General features: G+C 40.0%; 1 protein-coding gene across 2 annotated transcripts in view; it reads right to left on the bottom strand.

The window, feature by feature from the left end:
* Positions 1-23,596, bottom strand: part of TMC7 (transmembrane channel like 7) — a 73,637-nt gene extending 50,041 nt beyond the window's left edge. For both annotated transcript variants that reach the window (XM_043979588.1, XM_043979589.1), the window contains exons 1-3: positions 23,432-23,596; positions 7,622-7,871; positions 625-773 (exon numbers count right to left, since the gene is read on the bottom strand). In XM_043979588.1, coding sequence (XP_043835523.1) covers positions 625-773; positions 7,622-7,871; positions 23,432-23,483 — 451 coding nt within the window. In that variant the 5' untranslated portion in view covers positions 23,484-23,596. The remainder of the gene's footprint in view (positions 1-624; positions 774-7,621; positions 7,872-23,431) is intronic.
* Between the last annotated feature and the right edge of the window lie 777 nt (positions 23,597-24,373).

Raw genomic sequence — 24,373 nt, 5'->3', positions numbered from 1 at the left:
AGCAAGCAAGCTGTGCCCTGAGCTTGGCAGGACAATCCTTTGCAATCATCCTTTAGATGATCTCACCCTCTGGGCTAGTCACACAATTCACCAGGTGTTCTCTGGTCAAGACAAACACTGGACCAAGTCAGACTGTCCTGCGGTGAATCAAACTTGCTACATGCTTGCTGCTCCCTCATTGTTAGGGCTACAACTCACTGAACAGAGACTATTATAAGTATTGAGATGTCCCCATACTACCTAAGGTACCCCACCCCCACTAGGGCTGGGGCCCCAGCACTTGTGTCTATAGCTCCACCTTGCTTTGCATGCCCTTTTCCTCACTTAGAAAATAAACTTTCTCTCTAATTCCTGACACCTGTCTCTGGCCTATTCTGTGCAGCTCCAGTCATACATAGAGACTGGTTAGAGACTGATTCTGGAAAAGGTCCGGTTGACAGTGGATATACATATACATATGTATATATACATATATGTATGTATAAATGTATATTTTTTTAAAGAAAGAAGCAGATCACTTTCAAAAAAAATCCCCAGTGAAAACCTGCCTTCCAACCCCAACATTACTTTCTGAATAAGAATCCCATAAGCAGTGTTATTCAACCATACATGACACATCAATACCTTCTATGCTGCGAATGTCATTTTTCCACAGTTCCAAGTGGGATGCCACCTCCTTGGCCTCTTCAATAAATCTTTTCCATGACTTGGTGCTGTATTGTTTCCACTGGTCCCAGTCGGATAAATATTTGACCTGGGCCTCCCGAATTTCCCTAAGTTGATAAAAACAATAACAACATAACAGCAAAAATTACTGAATTTTGAACTAATATCTACTATACCTGAGGAATAGCTAGATAACACATAAACCTGTGATTTTTGTTTCCCCCCACTAAGAACACTATTTCCAGGTAAGATGGTATTATGCAGGATTATAGCCCAACCTCTTTTCCTAAGACAAACAGAGGTAGCAACTTTTTCGATGTTTAAAATGGCTCAATTCATTCCAGCTGGTGAGGCAATATTAACAAAAAATAGAGCATTTGAAACAGCCTGGGATATCTGAAACCCTATTAGAAATGCCAGGTTGTCAGAAACTTGTAGGTAATAAATGAGTCACAGGGACAAGACTAGACTTTTTCTTTCATTCATTCATTCATTCAACAAATATTTATTGAATGCCTGCTATCTGCAAGGCATATGTGGGAATATAAAGACATGTAAGACAATGTCTCAGCTTGTTTTCTAGTAAGGCAGATGTAGCTAGAGTTTGGGGCAAAAGGAACTTAAGAAAGCGGTCGACTTTGATTCTCTCTCTCTCTCTCTCTCTCTCTCTTTTGGCAGGGCAACGAGGGTTAACTGACTTGCCCAGGGTCACACAGCTAGTAAGTGTCAAGTGTCTGAGGCTGGATTTGAACTGTGTAATTTAAGATTCTAAATGTGGATTCTAATCTGTTCCCCCAGTTTTGGGGGAAACTGACTAAAATCACTGATAAAACGAGTTTAGGTTTTTAAGGGTTTATTGAAAAATAGAAAGAAAAAGATTGAGAACAGAATTCCAACAGCCTGGCATTCCTATCTTTCCTCAAATTTCCTGTGAAGTCCTCTGCCGCCACCACCACCATCAAGTCAGGAACCCAAAAGTGCAAGAGCTCTCCATGCAGGTCCTCTTTCTTCCTTCCTGTCTCCTCCCAGAAAATAGGAGGCTCCTCAAGTTGATTGGCTGGTAGCCTTGATAGACAGCACCCATGAGCAAACGTCACTTCCTGACGCCAAGGAAAAGCCACATGGCCTTGCCCTCTGAGGCATTTTCCTCATGGCGGAGCTTTCCCACAGCAAGTCTCCAGTAGGTGGCATCATTCCAATCATTGCAGAGCTCAGGTCCTCCTGAATACAGGGCCAGTGCTTTATCCACTGTGCCACCTATCTATCCCTGGTCAACTTTGATTGACCTTATCCTTCCTTCAAAAAAAAAAAAAGTGGTGAGAAAAGGAAACTTGAGAGCCAAAAAATCAAGATGGACCAGAGAGCCAAGCCTAGAGGTAAGTAGCACGCCAAGAGATAAGCCATCATACCATATCGGAAGACCTAGACCAGGGATTCTTAATTTTCGTGTCATGGACCCCTTTGGCAATCTGGTGAAGGCTATGGACCCCTTCTCTGAATAATGTTTTTAAATCCATAAAATCCATAAAATTACAAAGGAAATCAAATGTATTTAAATGGTTATCAAAAAAAATTTAAATCACAAACTATAGGGTTAGAAATATCTGCTCTATTATGTGGTAAAAAAGGGAAGTTTTAGCTGAATCATTTGAAAGTTGAACGCATGCTACTAAAGTAGCTTTTGAAGTACCACCCTTTTTGGGAGGAGACCACGACGAACGGCCGAGCTGTGCGCCTGCTGCTGCCCAGAGAGCTGGCCAAGTACGCCGTGTCCGAGGGCACCAACTTCCAGGACAGCAGTTTAAAAACTGAGAAAGAACAGAAGTGGGTCTCTATGGTTTTTTAAACTTAGCCATGGCGGTGTGTGTGCTGGTTCTTGGCTCTTGGCTCTTGGCCTGGCGGGCAGTTTGGGATTTGGTGAGTTTTATAAAGGAAAATAGACTAAGTTTAGATCTAAGATTATTCATTTGTATTTCTACTTTCCTATTTCCCTAATTGGTATCACCTTTTGTTGTCTAATTAATTCCCAAACAATAAAAACTAATCCCTCACTGATTAAAGCTGAGGCTTCTTTTTCTTAGAGATATATAAGGGAAAAGTTAAAGGGGGAGTTTAATGCTTATATATCCAATTTTAAATCTCACAATTAGATTCCAATATGTTCTTCCAATCTTGGCTCTAGATTTCATGTTTTTAATCTTTGCTTTTTAAATAGAAAAGTATAAAGTATCTAAGTAGAACCTGAGCTTTTTGGCACCTTTGTAAAAGCCGAAAACAAAAGGAATCTGTTTATCTACCCACTCTAGGTTAGATGACTAGCCTGGTTTTATTTACTATTCAGTATCTAACACTCTTAGTTTGTCTGTAGAGCTAAACAGCTAAATCCACCTAAACTTTATGACTGACCCATTATCAATAAAGGAATTTGTTTAGCAATGAAGAGTATTTTAGTTCTTAGTAGTAAAAATACCAAGACATAGAACAAAACTCAGAAAGTGAGGAGGAAATTTAAAAACAAAAACAGAAAGAATGGAAAATACAAGAGGAAAACAGATACAGATATAAGATACAGATACAGATAAGAACCCAGAATGATCTATATAGCAAGACACTCAGAGTGAGATACTCATAAAAAATAAAGGCTATTGGCTGAGAGAGAGAGAAAGACCAATTCAGGAAAATCCCCCTATTAAGGCCTTTTCAGATAATGCTACCAAAGTCTTTCAAAGCCTTGGTGGATTGTCACAATTATAGGCATAAAACAGATTATCTACTGTTAATTCCTCCAAGGAATTAAATGAGGGGTCAAATCTAGACTGTAGGACACAGGTTCCCCACACTGCTTCAGAACGAAACAACTTTTCACGATTCTCCAAAAACTGTCAATTGTTAACCGAAGGCTCACCTTTTCTCTAAGAAAACAGCTAATCAAGGTAAGATGACTAGATCATTTCTTTAAGCAGAGTAAATTAGCTTTCCCTCCTTCCTCTTGGATATTAAAGGTGAACAATAATCCCGGGTTACAAGGATTAAACATTGCTCCATACCCAAATACAACATGACAGGATCTTTATTTACAGGCCAATTCATTTAAACTTTTAGAGAGTCCAAATCTGCCTTGATGCATATAGGCCCAATTGCTCTGTTATACAGGCTATATAACTGGCTGTACCCAAGTACAATAAGAATAAATGAAAAGAGGGGCAGCTAGGTGGCGCAGTGGATAAAGCACCGGCCCTGGATTCAGGAGGACCTAAGTTCAAATCCAGCCTCAGACCCTTGACACTTACTAGCTGTGTGACCCTGGGCAAGTCACTTAACCCCAATTGCCTCACTAAAAAAAAAAAAGAATAAATGAAAAGAATTTCTCAGGATTCCATGAGGAGAAACCTGAGAGGTAAGAAGGGTACCAGGGTAAAAAAAAAAAAATAAAGTAAAAAACTACCAAATATATTGACATCTGAGCAGACTCTCTTGACATTTAAGGAAACTTCATCCCGAGCTGGGGTAGGATGCTAAAGTTAAGGAAAACTAAGAGGGACCACTCCCGCCTTGCCCATTCTGGAGGTTCCAGCAGCATCCAGCCAGCATTGTCCCACTTCAGAATCTCGGGCTTGTTTCATTGGGCCCATTACAAAATAGAATCTTTTCAAAACCTGGCACTGTGCTAAAGACTTTTTACAAATATTATCTCACTTGATACTCACAACAACTTTGTGAAGTAGATCCCTAATAATTCCCATTTTACAGATGAGGAAACTGAGGCAAACAGAAGTTAATCAACTTGCCCAGGGTCATGCAACTAGTTAGTGTCAGAGGCCAAATCTGAACTCAGGTTTTCTGGGCTCCAGACCCAGAACTCTATTTACTAGGCCATCAAGCTGCCTTTTAAAAAAAGTATTAATATCATTATTCTTATTACCTAATAGGAAGAAACTCTTCAATTCAATTTAGTTCAATGCACATCTCCTGCATACCAAACATTGTGCTGGAGGAGATACAAAATTTTAGTAAGACACTGTCCTCTTAGAGTTTATATTCTATGTGGGGCACATAGCACACTAATAATGACACAACACAACAACAACAAATACATGGAAAGTACAGAGAGGAACAAGCAAAAAGTGCTGTGAGGCCCAAAGGGAAATTAATGAACTCAGGGTTCTGGGAAAGCTTCTAGAAAGAGGTGGTGCTAGGCAAAGACCTGAGTTCAAATCTCTCCTCTGACACATGCTAGCTGTATAACCCTGAATGAGTCACTTAACTGCTGTCTACATCAGTTTCCACAACTCTAAAATGGGGATAATAATAGTACCTATCTCATAGGGTTGTTGTGAGGGATAGATGAGGTAATGTTTGTAAAGTGCTTTGCAAACCATAAAGCACTATTTAAATTCTGCTATCATTATCATCATCATCATCTTTTGCAAGGCAATGTGGGTTAAGTGACTTGCCCAGGGTCACACAGCTAGTAAGTGTCAAGTGTCTAAAACCATATTTGAACTCAGGTCCTCCTGAATCCAGGACTGGTGCTTTATCCACTGTGCCACCTAGCTGCCTCCATCATCGTTATTATTAAAGAGTTGAAATATTATTTTATGAATATGAAATATTATTAAAGAGCTGAAATATAAATAATGGGCAAAGTTCCAGCAGCCGGAAGTAGTGAAGGGAGCATTTCAGACAAAGGAACAACATATGCACAGAGACATATGGGCAGAAAAGCAGATCATAAGAATTCTAAGGAGAGAGCAGTGTAGTTCATGAAGCTGGAAGACTGGGCTTTAAATCTTTGCCTTACCACTTACTACCATGTGACCTTGGAAATATCATGTCACCCCTTTGGACCTCAGTCTCCTCATCTATGAAAGGAAGTTACTGGACTAGGTCAGGGTTTTTGACCTTTTTCTGTTCTCTTATCCCTTGGATGCCAGTAAACCCTAATGTACCCCCATTCAATATGAAAAGAATAAATTCTAGAATTTATATGAGATAAAGTGATTCGGTGGTTTTCTTTTTAAGCACTCACAGGAGCCCTGGGTTCTATAAATCAATTTAAGCAGAATTTCTTACCTTCCTTTATTAGAAATCTATTTTTTTTCAATCAAATTAAAATATTCCCTGTACCTGTTGGACAACCTCTTCTTATTCCTTGGGGTTATGAGAGACCCAGGTTGGGAGTCTCTGGACATTCCCTAAAATTACTCTCTGCTCTAAATCTGTGATTCTATGATTGTCATTCAATTTGGCTTTAGCTAAGAGCATATGGGAAGATATGGAAATATGTTTTGCATGATTGCATGTGTGTAGCCTATATCAAATTGCTTACCATCTCAGGGACAGGGGAATACGAGGAGGGAGAGAATTTGGAATTCAAAATATTAAAAAAAAACCAAAGGTTAAAAATTGTTTTTACATGTAATTGGGAAGAAATATTAAAAAGTGAAACAGGTCACAATTCTTTATAAAAAGGGTATGGGGGGGCAGCTAGCTGGTGCAGTGGATAGAGCACCGGCCCTGGAGTCAGGAGGACCTGAGTTCAAATCCGGCCTCGGACACTTAACACTTACTAGCTGTGTGACCCTGGGCAAGTCACTTAACCCCAATTGCCCCCCCACACACACAATAATAATAATAATAATAATCCCAAGGGGCAGCTAGATGGTGCAGTGGTTAGAGCACCAGCCCTGGATTCAGGAGGACCTGAGTTCAAATCCGACCTCAGACACTTGACATTTACTAGCTGTGTGACCCTGGGCAAGTCACTTAACCCCAATTGCCTCACTTTTTTAAAAAAATCCCCTATGGGGTAGCTAGGTAGTGCAGTGGATAAAGCACCAGCCCTGGATTCAGAAGGACCTGAGTTCAAATCTGGCCTCAGACACTTGACACTAGCTAGTTGTGTGACCCTGGGCAAGTCACTTAACCCTCACTGCCCTGCAAAAAAAAAATTATATATATATATATATGTATGTATGTATGTATGTATATATGTGTATGTGTGTGTATGTATGTGTATATATACACACACACACACACACACACACATATATATAATAATCCCCTAGGCAGCTAGGTATCATAAAAGAGTGCCACCTAAAATCAGGAAGACCTGAGTTCAAATGTAACCATGTAACCTCAGACACTTCTTTTTTAATGACTTTTAAATTTTTTCTTATTTTGTACTAAAACAACAATTAACAAGTATTTCTGCATTCAAATAACTAAATGAAATAGTTTATAGAAATCTCAAAATATAGTTAATGGTACAGTGGATGGAACACTGGGCCTGCAGTCAAGAAGAGGAGTTCAAATCTAGCCTCAGCCACTTACTAGCAGTGTGACCCTGGGTCAAGTCTCCTTAACCTATCTGCCTCAGTTTCCTTATCTATAAAATGGGCTGTTGTGAGGATCAAATGAGAAAACATTTATAAATTGTTTTGCAACCTTAAAGTGCTATTTAATAACATTGTGAGAGTGCTTTGAAAAAAAAGAGTGCTTTGCACAATTGAAATAGCCATATAAATGTTAATTATTATTATTATTGCATTTACTTTATATATAAACTTATATAGGCACATGTTTTCTGATAAAATGTTAATTTCCTAAAGAGGTCAAATGCTTTCCTTTTTAAAATTTGTAACCCCAGTACTTATCAATCCATCAAGGAAGCAAGCATTTATTAAGCATTTACTATATACCAAGAAAAAAAAAGCACAAAGTCCCTAACCTCAAGGAATTTTAATTCTGCTGAGCCTGACAGAGCAGGTGCTTAATAAATGCTGACTATTGGTTCTTTAGGGCAGGACCTACATCTTATGCTTCTGTAATCTCCATAACCCCTACCATAGGGGGTAGGAGCTCAATGAATATTTGCTGAATGAATCTTCACACCCCCATGACACTGTCTCTTAATATGTTCTGAATGAACCTGAAAAAACACTGCAGACCAAACCTTAGTCTCCTCTTCTCAGAGATATTCAGTGCATATTTTCTGATGGACTGGTTCCCGAGGTGTTCTTTCTCTGATCTTCCTACTTCCAAATAGGACCTGCTTTCAGAGCTGGCTGGCTTCAGCAAAGTGCCTCCTGATTTATCCCTCCCGAGGATGGATGTCCTCCTCCGGACAATGGACCGGTAACTGGGCAGCTCTTGAAGGAAGCTCATCGTCATTGAATTAAAGAGATAGTAATCTGAGAATGTATCTGTGCAAACACAAAGGAAGAGAAAACAGCATTAGATGGCAAGAAACACCTATGGCATCATCATAATAAAATAATGGGGCAGCTAGACAGCACAATGGGTATATAATGATTGGAACGACGCCACCTGCTGGAGACTTACTGTAGGAGGGTTCCGCCATGAGGAGAAGGCGCCTGAGGGCAAGACATGTGGCTTTTCTTTGGCGTCAGGAAGTGACCTTTGCTTGTTGGAGGAAGAGGGGGCGAGGCTGGCTCTCTTGCTCTCTTTTTTCATCAGGACATTGGGGGAAAGTGGAGCGAGAAATGTGCTCTCCCTTTGATAGATGAATCTAGGCCTTTCTTTCTTCACCAAATTCTTATTCTCCTTAATAAATGCTTAAAAGTCTAACTCTTGCTAAAGCTTATAATTTATTGGCGACCACTCATTAGATATTTTAGACAGACTAGCTAGAATTTTAGCCCCTTACAGGTAGAGGGCTAGGCCTGGAATCAGGAATACTCATCTTCCTAAGTTCAAATTTGCCCTCAGACACTTATTACCTGTGTGACCCTGGGCAAGTCGCTTGACCCTATTTACCTCAGTTTCCTCATCTGTAAAGGGTAGTTAATTGGTACAGTAGATAGAATGGCAGGCTTGGAGTCAGGAAGACTCATTTCCTTTTTTTGTTTGTTTTTTATCATAAAAGTATTTTATTATTTTCCAGTTACATGTAAAGATAGTTTTCAACATTTGTTTTCATAAGATTTTGAGTTCCAAATTTTTCTCCCTCTCTCCCTTCCCTCCCCCCTCCCCAAGACAGAAAGCAATCTGATATAGGTTATTTATGTACAATCACATGAAACATTTCTGCATCAGGAAGACTCATTTTCTTAAGTTTTAATCTGGCCTCAGACACTGACCAAGTCACTTAACCCTATTAGCCTTAGTTTCCTCATTGGGAAAACAAACTGGAAAAGGCGATGGCAAACCATTCCAATATCTTTTTTTTTTGCAGGGCAATGAGGATTAAGTGACTTGCCCAGGGTCACACAGCTAGTAAGTGTCAAGTGTCTGAGGCCGGATTTAAACTCAGGTCCTCCTGAATCCAGGGCTGGTGCTTTATCTACTGCACCACCTAGTTGTCCCCCACCACTCCAATATCTTTGCCAAGAAAACCCCAAAAGGAGTCACAAAGAGTTGGATATGACTGAACAGCAATAATAATAACAACAAAAAGGTTTGCCATGCAATAACTCATGCAACATAATCAGCCTTGTAAAAGTCACTCACTTAGATCAGTGGCAAAGCCATATTGATCTCATTTAATTGGTTTATTGGAGAGGAAGAAATAGCAATAAAACCATCTGTAGAAGTAGCAATAATGACAACAGTAACATCCAGCAGTTGTATGGCATTTTAAAGTTTACAAAGCACTTTTCATTCATGATGTCATTTGCTCCTCACAACCCTAGGTGTTTATAATCTCCATTTTATAAATGAGGAAACTATGTTCAAAGAGATGGTTTGACTTGCCCAGGATCATATTTCTAATAAATGTTTGGAGGGGGCGGCTAGGTGGCGCAGTGGATAAAGCACCAGCCCTGGATTCAGGAGTACCTGAGTTCAAATCCGACCTCAGACACTTAACACTTACCAGCTGTGTGACCCTGGGCAAGTCACTTAACCCCCATTGCCCCACAAAAAAATAAATAAATAAAAATAAATGTTTGGGCAGGATTTGAACTCAGGTTTTCCTGACTCCACCTCCAAACCCTCTATCCATCACTCCATGCTCTACTCTCCAAGAAGAAAATGGGGATCTTTTCATACACCACAACCAGTCTTGAACAAAAATCACTTCCTTGCATCAGTGACAAAGTCATATTGATCTCATTTGATTTGCTTATTGGGATAGAAGACAGAGCAGTAAACTCACTTAGAATAGGTAGATTTATTTTCTGTACAGTGTCCTCCCTCACAACTGTGATAGTCTACTGATGGAGTTTGAGACTAGAAATAATAACTCAGTTAAAAAAATTTTTTGTGAGGCAATTGGGGTTAAGTGACTTGCCCAGGGTCACACAGCTAATAAGTGTTAAGTGTCTGAGTCCGCATTTGAACTCAGGTCCTCCTGAATCCAGGGCCGGTGCTCTATCCACTGCGCCACCTAGCTGTCCAATGACTCACTTTTTGACATCATAAAATACTTTAAAGCTTGCTAAGTACTTTTCTTGATGGAGAAAATTATGAAAGTATTATTATCCCCATTTTATTGATAAAGGAAACTGAGGCTCTGATAGATAAGTGACTTCCTCATGATCATGCTGCTAATGGTCTTGAGGAATGTTTTGAATATACATCTCCAAAAAAACAAGGCTTACCTGCACCACACTGCCTCCCACAAGGCCTCCTACAGTGTCCAGGCTCTTCGACTACTTGTGTGACCTTAGGCAAGGCACCTGACCTCATTTGTTTCTCATATGCAAAGTCTAGATAATTAATTTTTGCCTGTTTATTGATTTCTGAGGAACTTGGGAAGACTTTTATGAGCTGATATAGAGTGAAGTAAGCAAAGGATAAAAGACACCAGGAACACACTGATGTAAAACTTGGATCAATGCACTGACTAACCTTTACTCCAGAGTACAGAGGATGAAATTATCCCTTCTTCCTCTCACCTGACAGGCGGTGGCCCATATGGATGTTCCAAATGAGGCAGATTTGGTCAGACTCAAGGTCAATTTGTTTTACACCCAGTTGTACCTCTTTGTTACGAGGGAGGGTTCATATGCGGGAGGAGGGCAAAAGGCTGTTGGGAGAAATGTTACTGGAAAGTTCAAAGGGTTAAAAAAATCAATCCAACAATTTTTTCAAAGATTAATTGAGATAACGTATATGAAACCATTTTGGAAAGCAAAAAGAACTAGCTAAATCCATGCTGCTAGCTGTTAGTGCCATTTAAAATCACAGTCATGGCTGCTCAACTATGGACTTAGGGATTCTTTTCCAAAGGTCCATGCACGAAGCATTCCTTCAGCTGGCACATTGAGACATAAGTCGTAGTTAGCAGCTGGCATCGTGGCCTAGCATGACACACACACAAAAGTGAATTGTGCTCTGTCTACAAAAAAGAAAAGGGGGGGGGCAAGCTTGCTCCATAACGGGTCCAGGCTCTGAGGACAAGCAGTCACTTCCCCACATCTCATGAAACAAAAGAGCTTTATTGACAAAGAAGAGAAGTCTTTACATAGGAAGGAGGAGCTACTCAACAGCCAAGCTACCCATCTTTTCCATCAGAGACACACAACTAGCTTTTCCTCTCCAAATTTTACTGCAAAAGATAAGGCAGGGAATCCTTCAGTGTTTCTGTTATAAAAGGAAAGGAACAAAACACTTTCCCTTCTACAAGAAGCCTTCCCTCTGTTGATTCTCTCCAATTAAATGTGTACATAGCTTGCTGTTTTTGCATCTTGTCTCCCCCATTAGACTGGGATCTCCTTGAAGACAGCAAAGTTTTTGCCTTTATTTGTATCCCCAGAGCTTAGCACAGTGCCTAGCATATAAAGGGCACCTGATAATGTTTTTGGGGGGGGTGAGGCAATTGGGGTTAAGTGACTTGCCCAAGGTCACACAGCTAGTAAGTGTCAAGTGTCTGAGGCTGGATTTGAAGTCAGGTCCTCCCGAATCCAGGGCTGGTGCTTAATCCACTGTGACACCTAGCTGCCCGATAAATTTTAATTAATTTGACTATCTTCATTTTCCAGTGAAGAACCTGGAGGCCAGAGTGATTAAGTAACTTACCAAGGATCACATAAAAAGCAAGAGTATACAAGTATTACATATTGTGGGGGATGCCATTGGGAGCATACTGGAAGTTTATATGTGTTGAAATAAAATATGTCAATTTACCTTTTTAAAAAAAGTTAGTGGGGCAGCTAGGTAGCACAGTGGGTAGAGCACCAGCCCTGGAGTCAGGAGGACCTGAGTTCAAATCTGGTCTCAGTCACTTGACACTTATTAGCTGTGTGACCCTGGGCAAGTCACTTAACCCCAATTGCCTCACCAAAAAAAAAAAAAAAGTAATAGAGCTGAAATTATGAACTAGATCATCTGACACCTAAGTCCAAACATCTTTCATCTATACCATTAACCTTTTTTGGAGCTGATTAGTGTTGCCTGATTTATGACATTATATTCTCTCATAATCTCCAACACCATGACCCCAAAGTAGGGAAATGAAAATTAAAGTGAATTTTGACAATCTGACAAAATCCTTTAAAGCCATTCCACAAAAGGTAAATAGGCCAACTATATATATATAAGCAGTTAAAAAAAATACTAGCTATCAAGAACGATATGAAATATGCTCCAAATGAATAATAGGAAACATGCTAAATAACTCTGAAGTTCTATGATACATCCATCAGATTGGCAAAGATGACAGAAGAGGAAAATGACAACTATTGGAGAGGCTATGAGAAGGCATGCATGAGGATGCACTGCTGGTGGAACTGTGAATTTGTCTAAACATTCTGCAAAGTGACTTGGAACTCTACCCAAAAAGTCACTTCACTGTGACCCAGTGATATCACACCTGGATTTGTATCTCAACAAGATCAGAGAATGAAGAAAAGGACCCATACACAGAAAAATATTTATGGAAGCATATTTTTCTCAAAGCAAAGAACTAGAAATAAAGATGGTGCCCATTAATTGAGGAATGGATGAAGAAATATATGCTACATGAATGTAATTAAACATGATTTTGCTATATAAAAAATCAGTAAGGGAGCAGCTAGGTGGTGCAGTGGATAGAGAACTGGCCTTGGATTCAGGAGGACCTGAGTTCAAATCCAGCCTCAGACACTTGACACTTACTAGCTGTGTGACCCTTGTCAAGTCACTTAACCCTCACTACCCTGCAAAAAACAAACAAAAATCAGCAAAAGGAATAGATCCACAGAAGCCTGAGAAGACTTATATAATATTAATATTCAATATATAATAATATATTAATATAGAGAAGAGCAAGGAGAACCAGAAAAACAATGTCTATAATAGTTATAACATTGTAAACATCATAAAGAAAAACAAATTTGAAGGAATTAAGAACTTTGATCAAAGCAATGAACAAAAAGCCCTGTTCTGAGAACACTGTAAGTAAGCACTTGGTAAAAGCTTGGTTTTCCTTTGAAATGACAAGGAATGATATTTTAACAACAGATTTATTTTCTTCATGTTTCGGATTATTATTAAAGTGAGTTTTCATTTTCTTGAACATCTATTTGGTGGAGGAAAGGAAAGAAGAGATTCCTGAAGCTAACCTGGGGTGAACAATAGCTATAATAAAAGAAAAATCATAATATGTTATGTTTGTTTCAAATTCTATACTTCTTTTTTTAAATTAATTTTTTATTTATTGGCAGGGCAATGAGGGTTAAGTGACTTGCACAGGGTCACACAACTAGTAAGTGTCAAGTATCTGAAGCTAAATTTGAACTCAGGTCCTCCTAAATCCAGGGCTGGAGCTTTATCTACTGCACCACCTAGCTGCTTCCAAATTCTATACTTCTTAAAGAAAGTACACACTGGTTGAAGGTCAGAGAGCATGGTTTCATGTCCTCGCTTTAATTAGTTATGAGACACTGGGTAAGTCATTTAGTCTCTCTTACTTCCTAATCTCAAAGATGAGGAATTTGGGCCAGATGGTCCATAGGGTTCCATTTGGCTCTTAAATCTATAATCTTATGATCTCATTTTATCCTCACAAGCACAATGAGAGCTAATGCAGACATTATTTTTAAATGCTTTATTATAAACAACATTGAATGTCAATAAAGCTAAATATGCTTTATGACTACATATACAGGACATACTAAGTTTTAGTACAATTTTAAGCTATTAAAATTTAAAACTCCATAACGACTTTGGGGACACTCTATTTTTTAAGTTAATTTCAATATATAAATCATCACTTTTCCAGCCCTCTCAGCCTATATCAAGATTCACAGTCCATTCATTCTTACTCACTTTTCTTATGTACTGTATTATAGGGGTTCTGCTTTTTCCCACATCATTATTTCATAAAGTATTTTGAAAATTTCTTTATATTCCTCACACTTGTTGGTCTTAATTACATTATACATGAATGTACCACAGTTATTTAACCATTCCTCCAATGTTGGACATTTAAATAGCTTTCAGTTTGTGTGTGTTTTTAATGATAAATAATTCAGTTTTGAAGATATTTAAGCAGAAAGTTCACTCTTTAATTTTTTATTAAACTGTTGGAGTATATTCCCTAATAATAGTATGATTCAGGTATCCCAGACTGACACTGAGGAAACTGAAGGCCCAGAGAGGGGTTAAGTCCAAGATTATACACTGGGTTAATAGCAGAGCCAAGACTAGAATCCAAGTCTCCTGACTACTGGTTCAGCATTCTTTCTGAACATTATAATGAAAAGTTGGCCACAGGTCACGCGCAGAATGATTGCACTGGATGATATGAATAGTAACATTCATTCTTAGGCTATGACCTCATAGGATCATAGACTCATTGACTTGATGATGAGTCTTTGAAAAGTCTGGCTCATAAGGAATCTAGTTTAACTCCTTCTTAAGAATAAAGAAATCTAGGCTGAGAGCACTTAAATGACTTTACTAATATCATATAGGTATTAATTAGCAGAAAGGGGATTTAGATACAGTCCCTGACTCTGAATTTACCATTCTTTTAAATGCAATACATCTTTACCCCTGTGAGTGATAAGAAAAAGGTGCTTAATAAGTGCTTATTGAATGAATGAATTTAGCAGTTAGGATGCCCAAAAGAGTATAAACTATATATATATAAAACCCCTTTGATCCAGCAATGCCACTACTAAGTCTGTATCCCAAAGAGATTTTTTTTTTAAGGTGGGACAGGGGGGAGAACCTATTGGTACAAAAATATTTATAGCAGCTCTTTTTGTAGTGGCTACAAATTGGAAATTGAGGAGATGCCCAACATTTGGGGAATGGCTGAAAAAGTTGTGGTATGTGATTGTAATGGAATATTATTATGCTATAAGAAATGACAAACAGGATGATTTCAGAAAAACCTGGATTTACATGAACTGATACAAAGGGAAGTGAATAGAACCAGAACATTGTACACAGTAACAGCAATTTTGAACAATGAAAAACTGTGAATGACTTAGCTATTCTCAGCAATACCATGATCCAAGACATTCCCAAAGGACTCATGATGAAAAAAATCTACCTCCAGAGAAAGAACAGTTATTGTCTGAATACAGACCCAAGTATCCTTCCTTGCTTCCTTCCTTGCTTCCTTGCTTCCTTCCTTCCTTCCTTCCTTCGTCTTCTGGTACAAAATGACTAATATGGAAATGTTTTACATGATTGCATGTGTATAACCTATACTAAATTGCTTATCATCTCTGAGGGAAGAGAGGTAAAGAGAGAATTTGGAACTCAAAACTTAAAGAAAGGGGCAGCTAGGTGGCACAGTGGATAAAGCACCGGCCCTGGATTCAGGAGGACCTGGGTTCAAATCTGGCCTCAGACACTTGACACTTACCAGCTGTGTGACCCTGGGCAAGTCACTTAACCCCCATTGCCCCGCAAAAAAAAAAAAAAACCTTAAAGAAAAAAGTTTAAAATTTGCTTTTACATGTAATGGGGGGGAGATAAAATATTTTTAAAAAGAAAATGGGCAGTTAGGTGGCACAGTGGATAAAGCACTGGCCCTGGATTCAGGAGGACCTGAGTTCAAATCCAGCCTCAGACACTTGATACTTACTAGCTGTGTGACCCTAGGCAAGTCACTTAACCCTCATTGCCCTGCAAAAAAGAAAGGAAAAGAAAAGAAAAGAAAATGTACATTTAAATTTTTTAAAACTAACACAAAAAGGGGTGGGGGGGAATTAGCAGTTACGGTTATCCTTGATGTTTCAGTAGATTGGTGGAATCTGAAGTTGATTGGCAAGAGTTTCAAGACTGAGCAGAAGGTGAGGAAGTAGAAGCAAAGGGGGAAGATAGCCCTTTCTTGAGAATTTTAGATAGTTTTGAACAGATCATGTCACAAACACACCACACCATACCAACATCACACCACACCATACCACCCATTCAGTAAACACCAGTGGCTTCCTAGTACTTCCAGGAGCAAATACAAAATGCTCTGCCTGGCATTCATTTTTTTTTTTTGGTAGGACAATGAGGGTCACACAGCTAGTAAGTGTGAAGTGTCTGAGGCTGGATTTGAACTCAGGTCCTTCTGAATCCAGGGCCAGTGCTTTATCCACTGTGCCACCTAGCTGCCCTCTGCTTGGCATTCAAAGCTTTTCATAACCTAGACCCCCTCCTACTTTTTCAGGTTTCTTATACCTTACTCCCCAATACATATTTTTTTAATTCACTGGCACTGGTCTCCTGGCTATTCCACAAATAAGACACTCCCATCTCTCAGCTCCAGACATTTTCTCTACTGTTCCCATCCCTCTCCCACATCAATTCTGCCTCCTGACCTTGCTGGCTTCCTCCAAGTCCCAACTAAAATGCTATCTTCTCCTGGAAGCTTTCCCCACCCCATCCCCCTTTTTCTTTTTGGTGGGACAATGAGAGTTAAGTGACTTGCCCAGGGTCACACAGCTAGTAAGCATCAAGCATCTGAGGCCGGATTTGAACTCAGGTCCTCCTGAATTCAGGGCCTGTGCTTTATCCATTGTGCCACCTAGCTGCCCCCATCCAAGCCCTCTTATTTATTTATTTTTTTAGTAAGGCAATTGGGGCCAAGTGACTTGCCCAGGGTCACACAGCTAGTAAGTGTTAAGTGTCTGAGGCCAGATTTGAACTCAGGTCCTCATGACTTCAGGGCTGGTGCTCTATCCACTGCACCACCTAGCTGCTCCTTTTTAAAATTTTATTTATTTATTTTCATCCAAGGCCTCTTAATTCCAGCACCTTCCTTGTTAATTATTTCCTTTTTATCATGTATATAGCTTGTTTTGCACATTCTCTCACCCATTAAATTATAAACTCCTTAAGGGCAGGGATTCTTTTTTGTATTCCCAGAAATTAGTACAGTGCCTGGAATATAGTAGATGCTTAATAAATGTTTATTGATTGATTGATAGCTATTAGAAAGTTCTTTTTTTTTAAGTGGCAAGCTATAAGTACTTTGAAGTATTTAATAGTATATTAAATGTAATACCTGGACTACCTAAAGAAATGGCAATGAGTAATGAAGTGGAGAGAATGAGGAGAATTAAACAGTTTTCCCTCCTCTCCTTTTCCTCTTCTCTCCATCTCCTATACTCTCTGGCTCTCATTTTAAAATCCAGCTGTTCTCCACCCAAGTCTCTTTTTTCCTACACTCAATTCAACTGGCTGGTGATTAAAGGATTATTATCAATAATGTGCACTTGCAGGGGCAGCTAGGTGGCGCAGTGGATAGAGCGCTGGCCCTGGATTCAGGAGTACCTGAGTTCAAATCCGGCCTCAGACACTTACTAGCTGTGTGACCCTGGGCAAGTCACTTAACCCCCATTGCCCTGCTAAAATTTAAAAAAAATTTTTTTTAAAATAATAATAATGTGCATGTGCATATCTTGTAGATCACCGCATTAGACTGAAGTACTACTTTTCTAAGGTCAGAATCCTCTTGTCCCATGGTTAATTTTAGAACCCAATCCTGTGTGACCTGGCTTGTCCTCAATGTTGGATTAGCCTCAGACAGAAACAATGGTCTGTAAAAAGTAACTAGCTTACAACAAAGGTTACAATATTGAACATCCATTTCCTTTCTTTGATCCTCTTACTCCTCATTTCCTGGGGAAAAATAAATAAATAAAAAGAACAAGGGAATTTGCTGAGCTTAACCTGTTGCTGAACAAAACTGATTCCTCTTCCTCCCACCTCCTCCGCCACCCCCCATCCCCACTCTAGAAACCATGGTTCAGGACAAAAGAGAAAAAGTCAAGTAGTGTCAAGACTGACTCAGAACCCAGTCAGAAAAAAATCACCTCCCAGATCTGAGGAAATGGTGGGATTGACAACCATCTGGTTGAAGGTTTAAACAGCCATACAAAATGAAGATGCAAAAGGGAAAATTAAAAAAAAAAAAGAGAGAGAGAGAGAGAGAGAGAAGATTAAAAGGCTTAAGGGGTGAAAATTGACTCAGATGGGTGGAGTTAGCAGGTAAGCATGAAAAATTACACAGCTTCAGGGCAAAAACAAGCTCTTAATATGAATTTCAATTTAACCCTTATTTAACATAGCTAGACCATAGGCCATGGATTTAGTCTGTATGAAGAAGGATACAATGTCCTTATTAACCTTAGTGATCATAGACCCAGGAATTGGAAACCTCACATTAAGTCTTATTCCTATCCAGTGGCATAAAGCTTCCCTACTCTTAAAATCCCAAGATTCCAACTCCTCCTTTCTACTACCCCACCCCTACCAGCCGAACAAAGTTATTTCATTTGTTTTTCTTTTTTAATAACTGAAGATTACTAGACATATTCTATGGCATTCCTGTCTGTGGCCTTGAAAAAAAATGGAAACAAATAAATTCTATTTCTGCTAATCATGGGTCAAAGTGTTGTTAGTGCCTTTTCCTGAATAGTTAAAAAAATTAAGTATTATATTCTTGTTATTTGTCCTTCCTTCTTGAAGAGGACCAAGACATCAGGGTGATGTCATGTCTTGCACTGAATAGGATTTAAGTGAGGAAGGACTGTGCAAAGTCACCAAACTCACTCTCTCCTCTAGAGCCATCTGGGTCCAGTGGCAAGATATATATCAGAATGTCTGGAGATGGCCCCAGATGTTTTTTGGGGGGGTTTCCCCCAGATGTTTTTTTAAGGCAATTAGAGTTAAGTGCCCAGGGTCACACAACTAGTAAGTATCTGAAGTGATATTTGAACTCGGGTCTTCCTGACTCCAAAGCCAGTGCTTTATACATTGCACCACCTAGCTGCCTCCACTACCCCAATTTTGCAAATGAGGAAATAGAGGTCAACTGGGTTCAAGTGACTAGTCCAGTGTCACGCAGCTTGTAAGTGTTTGAAGATAGATTTGAACTCGTCTTCCTGGCTCCAACCTAAATTCTTAATCCAATATACCACCTCAGCTGCTAGCAAGGAACTAACAGCAACATTTTACAAAGATTATATACTACAACCAAACTGGATTTATACCAGGAATGGAGGGTTGGTTCAATATGAAGAAAACTATAAGCATAATTGACTATATCAATAACAAAAATATATACATTATTTCAATAGATACAGAAAAGGCATTTGACAAAACACACCATCCATTTCTGTTTAAAAAAAAAAACACAACACTTTAGAAAGCACAAGGATAAATGGAGTTTTCCTTAAAATGATAAGTAATATCTATCTAGTTTTTTTTTTCTTTGCAGGGCAATGAGAGTCAAGTGACTTGCCCAGGATCACACAGCTGGTAAGTGTCAAGTGTCTGAGGCCAGATTTGAACTCAGGTCCTCCTGAATCCAGGGTCAGTGCTTTATCCAGTGTGCCACCTAGCTGCCCCTTGGTAGTATCTATCTTAAATCAAGAGCAAGCATTATCTATAATAATAAGATCCTTTCCAATAAGATCAGGGGCAAAACAAGGATTTCCATTATCACCATTACTATTCAATATTGTACCAGAAATGCTTGTGGTAGCATTAAGTCAAGAAAAACACACACAAGGATAAGCATGGGCAGTGAGGAAACAAACCTATTGCACTTTGCAGAGAACCCTAGAGTCAACTAAACCCTTTGTTAGAAAACCCTATAGTCAACTAAAAAGCTAATCAAAACAATTAACAACTTCAGCAGTTGCAAGATATCGAATAAACCCACACAAATCATTATCATGTCTGTGTATTATCAACAGAACCCAACAAGTGAAGATAGAAAGGGAAGTTCTATTTAACATAACTACAAGTAGCACAAAATACTTGGGAGTCTGTCTACCTGCCAAGATATACACAGGAATTATATGGAAAAAAAAATAATTATAAAACACTCCACACACAAATAAAAAGACATATCTAAAAAATTTGAAAACTATTAATTGCTCATGGATAAGCATGACAATATTACCTAAATTAATTTACTTAGTCAATGTCATACTGATCAAATTGCCTAAGAATTACTGTATAGGGGGCAGCTAGATGGCGCAGTGGATAGAGCACCGGCCCTGGATTCAGAAGGACCTGAGTTCAAATGTGACCTCAGACACTTAATACTTAGTAGCTGTGTGACCCTGGGCAAGTCACTTAACCCCAATCGCCTCACCAAAAAAAAAAATTAAATAAAAAAAAGGAACATTAGACAGTACTTCAGCACTGTGCTTGGGGACCACTTTAAATAGTAAAATCACCAACAAAAAGCACAACAATAGAAATGATGAAGGGGATGGTTTCAGAAAACCTGGGAACACATATAAACTGATACAAATTAAAGTGAGCAGAATCAGAACATTTTACACAGTAGCAACAGTATTATAAAGATAATCAACTTTGAAAGACTTTGTAATTCTAATCAACACAATGACCCACAACAATTCCAAGGGACTCATAATGAAATATGCTATCTGCCTCCAGAAAGAGAGCTGATGGACTCTGCAGATTAAAGCAAATTTTCTTCTATTTTTTTTCTCCTTTTTTCTCTATTTTTTTTTTTTGGAATACAGCTAATGCAGAAGTTTGTTTTGTATATCTACACATATTTGTAAAGGGCCTTATTTTTTCTGCCATCTCAGTAGGTAAATGAGGGAGAGAATTTGGAACTGAAAATAAATTTTTTTAAATTAAATAATATATATATATATTTAAAAAGAAATGTCTTACTTTTGAAAAAGGAAAGCTATAAGTAGTTAGGAGTATTTAACAGCTTGCATTTAAGATTTGCAACTGTTTTCTTATTTTATCCTCACAACAATTCTGGGAGGTAGGTGCTATTATTATCCCCATTCTACCAGAGGAGGAAATTGAGACAAAAAGAAGTGAAATTATTTGCCCAGGCTCACATAACTAATAAGCATCTGAGGCTGAATTTGAATTCATCTTCCTAACTCCAGACCCAGTGCTCTATCCACTGTACCATCCAACTGTATTTGGAGATTTCTATAAACTCTGTTTCATTCTGTTCTTGTTTGAATGCAGAAATACTTGTTAATTGTTGTTTTAGGACAGAATAATAAAAATGTTTAGTCTTTAAAAAAAAGATTTCACCCAACCTTTACCATAAACTGACTCTGTAACTTTCTCTCGCTAATCATAGTATTATTCTGCCAGAATAAATCTACTACTTCATGAGGGGCAGCTAGGTGGCTCTGAAATTGGGAGGACCTGAATTCAAATCTCACCTCAAACATTTACTTAGGTGTGTGACCCTGAGCAAGTCACTTAACCCCAATTGCCTTTAAGAAAAATCTGGGGTCATCTCCTTTTGTCCTGATATATATCTTACCACTGGACCCAAATAGCTCTGGAGGAAAGAGGTTGGTGACCTTGTACAGCCCTCTCTCACTTAAATCCAATTGAGCGCAAGTCATGACATCACAGAGATGACATGGCCCTCTTGGAGGATGAAGGATAAACAACAACCACTTCATGACCTTTCCAAAATCTGACCCTTCAGGTGCATGCATGTCATCTTGACCACTCTTCTCTGGATATGCTTCATTTAATTTGTGTTCCTTTGGAGTTGGAACATCCAGAATTGAACATAGCAGTAAAGGGTTCAAGACAACTATGTTTCTCTTGCTCTGGACACTGTATCTCCATTAAAGCCACCTAAAATTGCACTGGCATTTTGGGCTGCAATGTCATGCATGCCCTTGGTTTATGTGGAACTTGCTGTTCTCAAACCACTCCTAAATATTTATTTTCCCCAGTGCAGGGGAAATGCCAAGCAGAACCCAAAACATAATCACTTCTACCATAAAATTAGTGAGTTTTCCTAAACAATAACAGGAATAATAAAAACTAGTAAAAAATCAAAATGGTTTATTGAAACCCTTAAATCCCAGGGGACCATGACATAGTGCAGAGAAGCTCAGTGTTATCTCAGGGCTTTGCCATCCAGGGCTTCCTTCAAGTCTTAGCTTCTGCAGGTGGTCTTCCCTCCTCTTCAGCTGCTATGTCTACCCCTAAAATGGAAAGTGGTGGACTCCAGATATCACTGGTATGAACATATGGTTATTTACATGTTGTCTCCCTCATTAGAATGTGAATTCCTTGAGAGCTGGGAGGGGCTGAGTTTTTGTTTGTTTGCTGTTGGTTTTTTTTTGGGGGGGGGCAGGCTTGCTTTCTTTGTATCTACAGAGTTTAGCCTAGTGCCTGACATATAGTAAGCATTTTTTTTTGGGCGGGGCAGTGGGGGTTAAGTGACTTGCCCAGGGTCACACAGCTAGTAAGTGTCAAGTGTCTGAGGCCGGATTTGAACTCAGGTACTCCTGACTCCAGGGCCAGTGCTCTGGGGCAGCTAGGTGGCGGAGTGGATAGAGCACCGGCCCTGGAGTCAGGAGTACCTGAGTTCAAATCCGGCCTCAGACACTTGACACTTACTAGCTGTGTGACACTGGGCAAGTCACTTAACCCCCACTGCCCCGCAAAAACAACAACAACAACAACAAAACCAAAAACAAAAAACCCATGCTTCCCAGAGCTGCCTGCCATTAACAACAATCTCCAGTCATTTTGAATAAGTAGTCTGTGTAAGGGGGGAAAATTCTCATTGAGGCAAACAGAGACAAACTTTGAAATTAAGAACAGGGCAAGATAGTCCATTTCTTGTGACTAATTTTGACTAGCAAGATTTTAAAATGTTAGAAACTCTCCCAAAACTTTCCCCTAAATATTGAGTTTTTGTATTGGGGAAGGTGTCTTTTTGAAACCAAAGCATGCTTTTGTAGACCTGTTGGCAACCTCTAATCATTCTAGCTAACCTCCTCATTGTAGAGAGAGCAGTTTCAACTTAAAAGCTCTATATAAATGAGGATTTTCAGGATTAGGAAACAGGTCCAGAGTTAATGACTAGTCTGATTAAGATCACACTTAGGTAAGTGTGAGAGGTAAGACTCACAGAGAAATCAGTTCTCCCAATTTCCTTTGCAATTACTCCACAGTAACTGCCTCCCAGCTCCAAGGTGGACATGGATGTTTTCATCCAACTAGATTTTTCAGGGAATGGGCATCCGGAGAAGGTAGAAACAGCTCAGCTACAAGACTGATCCCAAACTTTCCGATGCCTGGAGAGTCCAGTCAGTGGGGGCCAGAAAGATTTCCTCCTTTCCTGCTTAAATTCACTGGAGGCAAGCGAGATGGAAAGGGAATTACAGATTCGCTGGAGACTCCTGCGTCCCTGATTCAAGGAGTGTCCTCCGCTGGTGTCTCACCTTTCCCAGTGTCTCCTCTCCGGCCTAGGAACCAGTGGGTGCGGGCGGAGGGGAGCTGCCCATTCTTTGAAGTCTGGTCCCGGGAATCCCCCCAGACGCCCGTTCTTTCTGGGGCATTGCAGCCCAGGCCCGCGCTCTCCCCTATCCCCCTTGCTTACCATCTCTGTGGTCGTTCCAGGTCAGCCGGCTGATCGAGCTAGTGTCACTCATGGCTGCGCGACTGGAAAGAGGAGGTGGAGGAGGAGAGAGAAAAAGCAGGAGAAGCAAGCGACATCTCCGGCTGCGGCCCTACCGGTCTCCCAGCCGCCGGGATTCCAGGTTCCGGTCACTGACGTCACAGAGGCAGTGGGAGGGCACTGGATCTGGGTGTTCGGAGGAGGCTTGCACTCCGCGACCCACTTCTGGCTGGCTCTCAGCATACGGGGCAGGAGGAGTCCCAAGCTGCCATTCCAGGAGGCATCTAGGTGTATGGAGTCAGAGCCATGCGTCCGCACGACCCAGGCGACCCAGCTCTTGTTAGAGCAAGTTAGCAGGAGGAGGGGCGAGGGATGAGAGGCTTGGGGCCTTAAGGGTAGGGGACTTCTCATCGGGCATGGGACGGGGGGGGGGGGCAGAGAGGGGGGCGGCATATTGGGGATAGGAAGTAGGAGGGCTCTGAAAGGGAAATATTAGAATCCCTGTAGTACAGGTTATCCAATCAACAAGCATTAAGGGACTACTAGTCAATCAATAAAAGAAAATTACCTATCCCTGCTCACCTCAGACATTTAGGAAGATGCTTTGATGGAGCCTTGTGGGATTTTCTATGGGGGGCGGGTCCCAGAATGAGGATCGAGCCGGATTGGGGGATTCCTAGGAATTGTAGGCCATTTTACCTAGGGTCTGGTCAGCTCCTACAACACACCAGAGACTATGGGGATAGGCTAGAGAATTGGAACCTGGGAAAACGGGAATGGAGATGGGGTTAGGGGAGAAAGGGAGGCAGTACGTGGTCCTCCGTGGTTATGGTAGAATTTCTTAAAGAGATCGAAAAATGGTGCCTTTCCAAAGTTGCTTTAAGAAACCCCTTCTGATACAAAAAAGGCATCAGCCCAGGAATT

The sequence above is a fragment of the Dromiciops gliroides genome, chromosome 1, assembly GCF_019393635.1.
Source record: "Dromiciops gliroides isolate mDroGli1 chromosome 1, mDroGli1.pri, whole genome shotgun sequence".
NCBI classification, from domain to species: Eukaryota; Metazoa; Chordata; class Mammalia; order Microbiotheria; family Microbiotheriidae; genus Dromiciops; species Dromiciops gliroides.
Note: the sequence above shows the minus strand (reverse complement) of the source record. Positions and strands in the feature narration are given on the sequence as shown.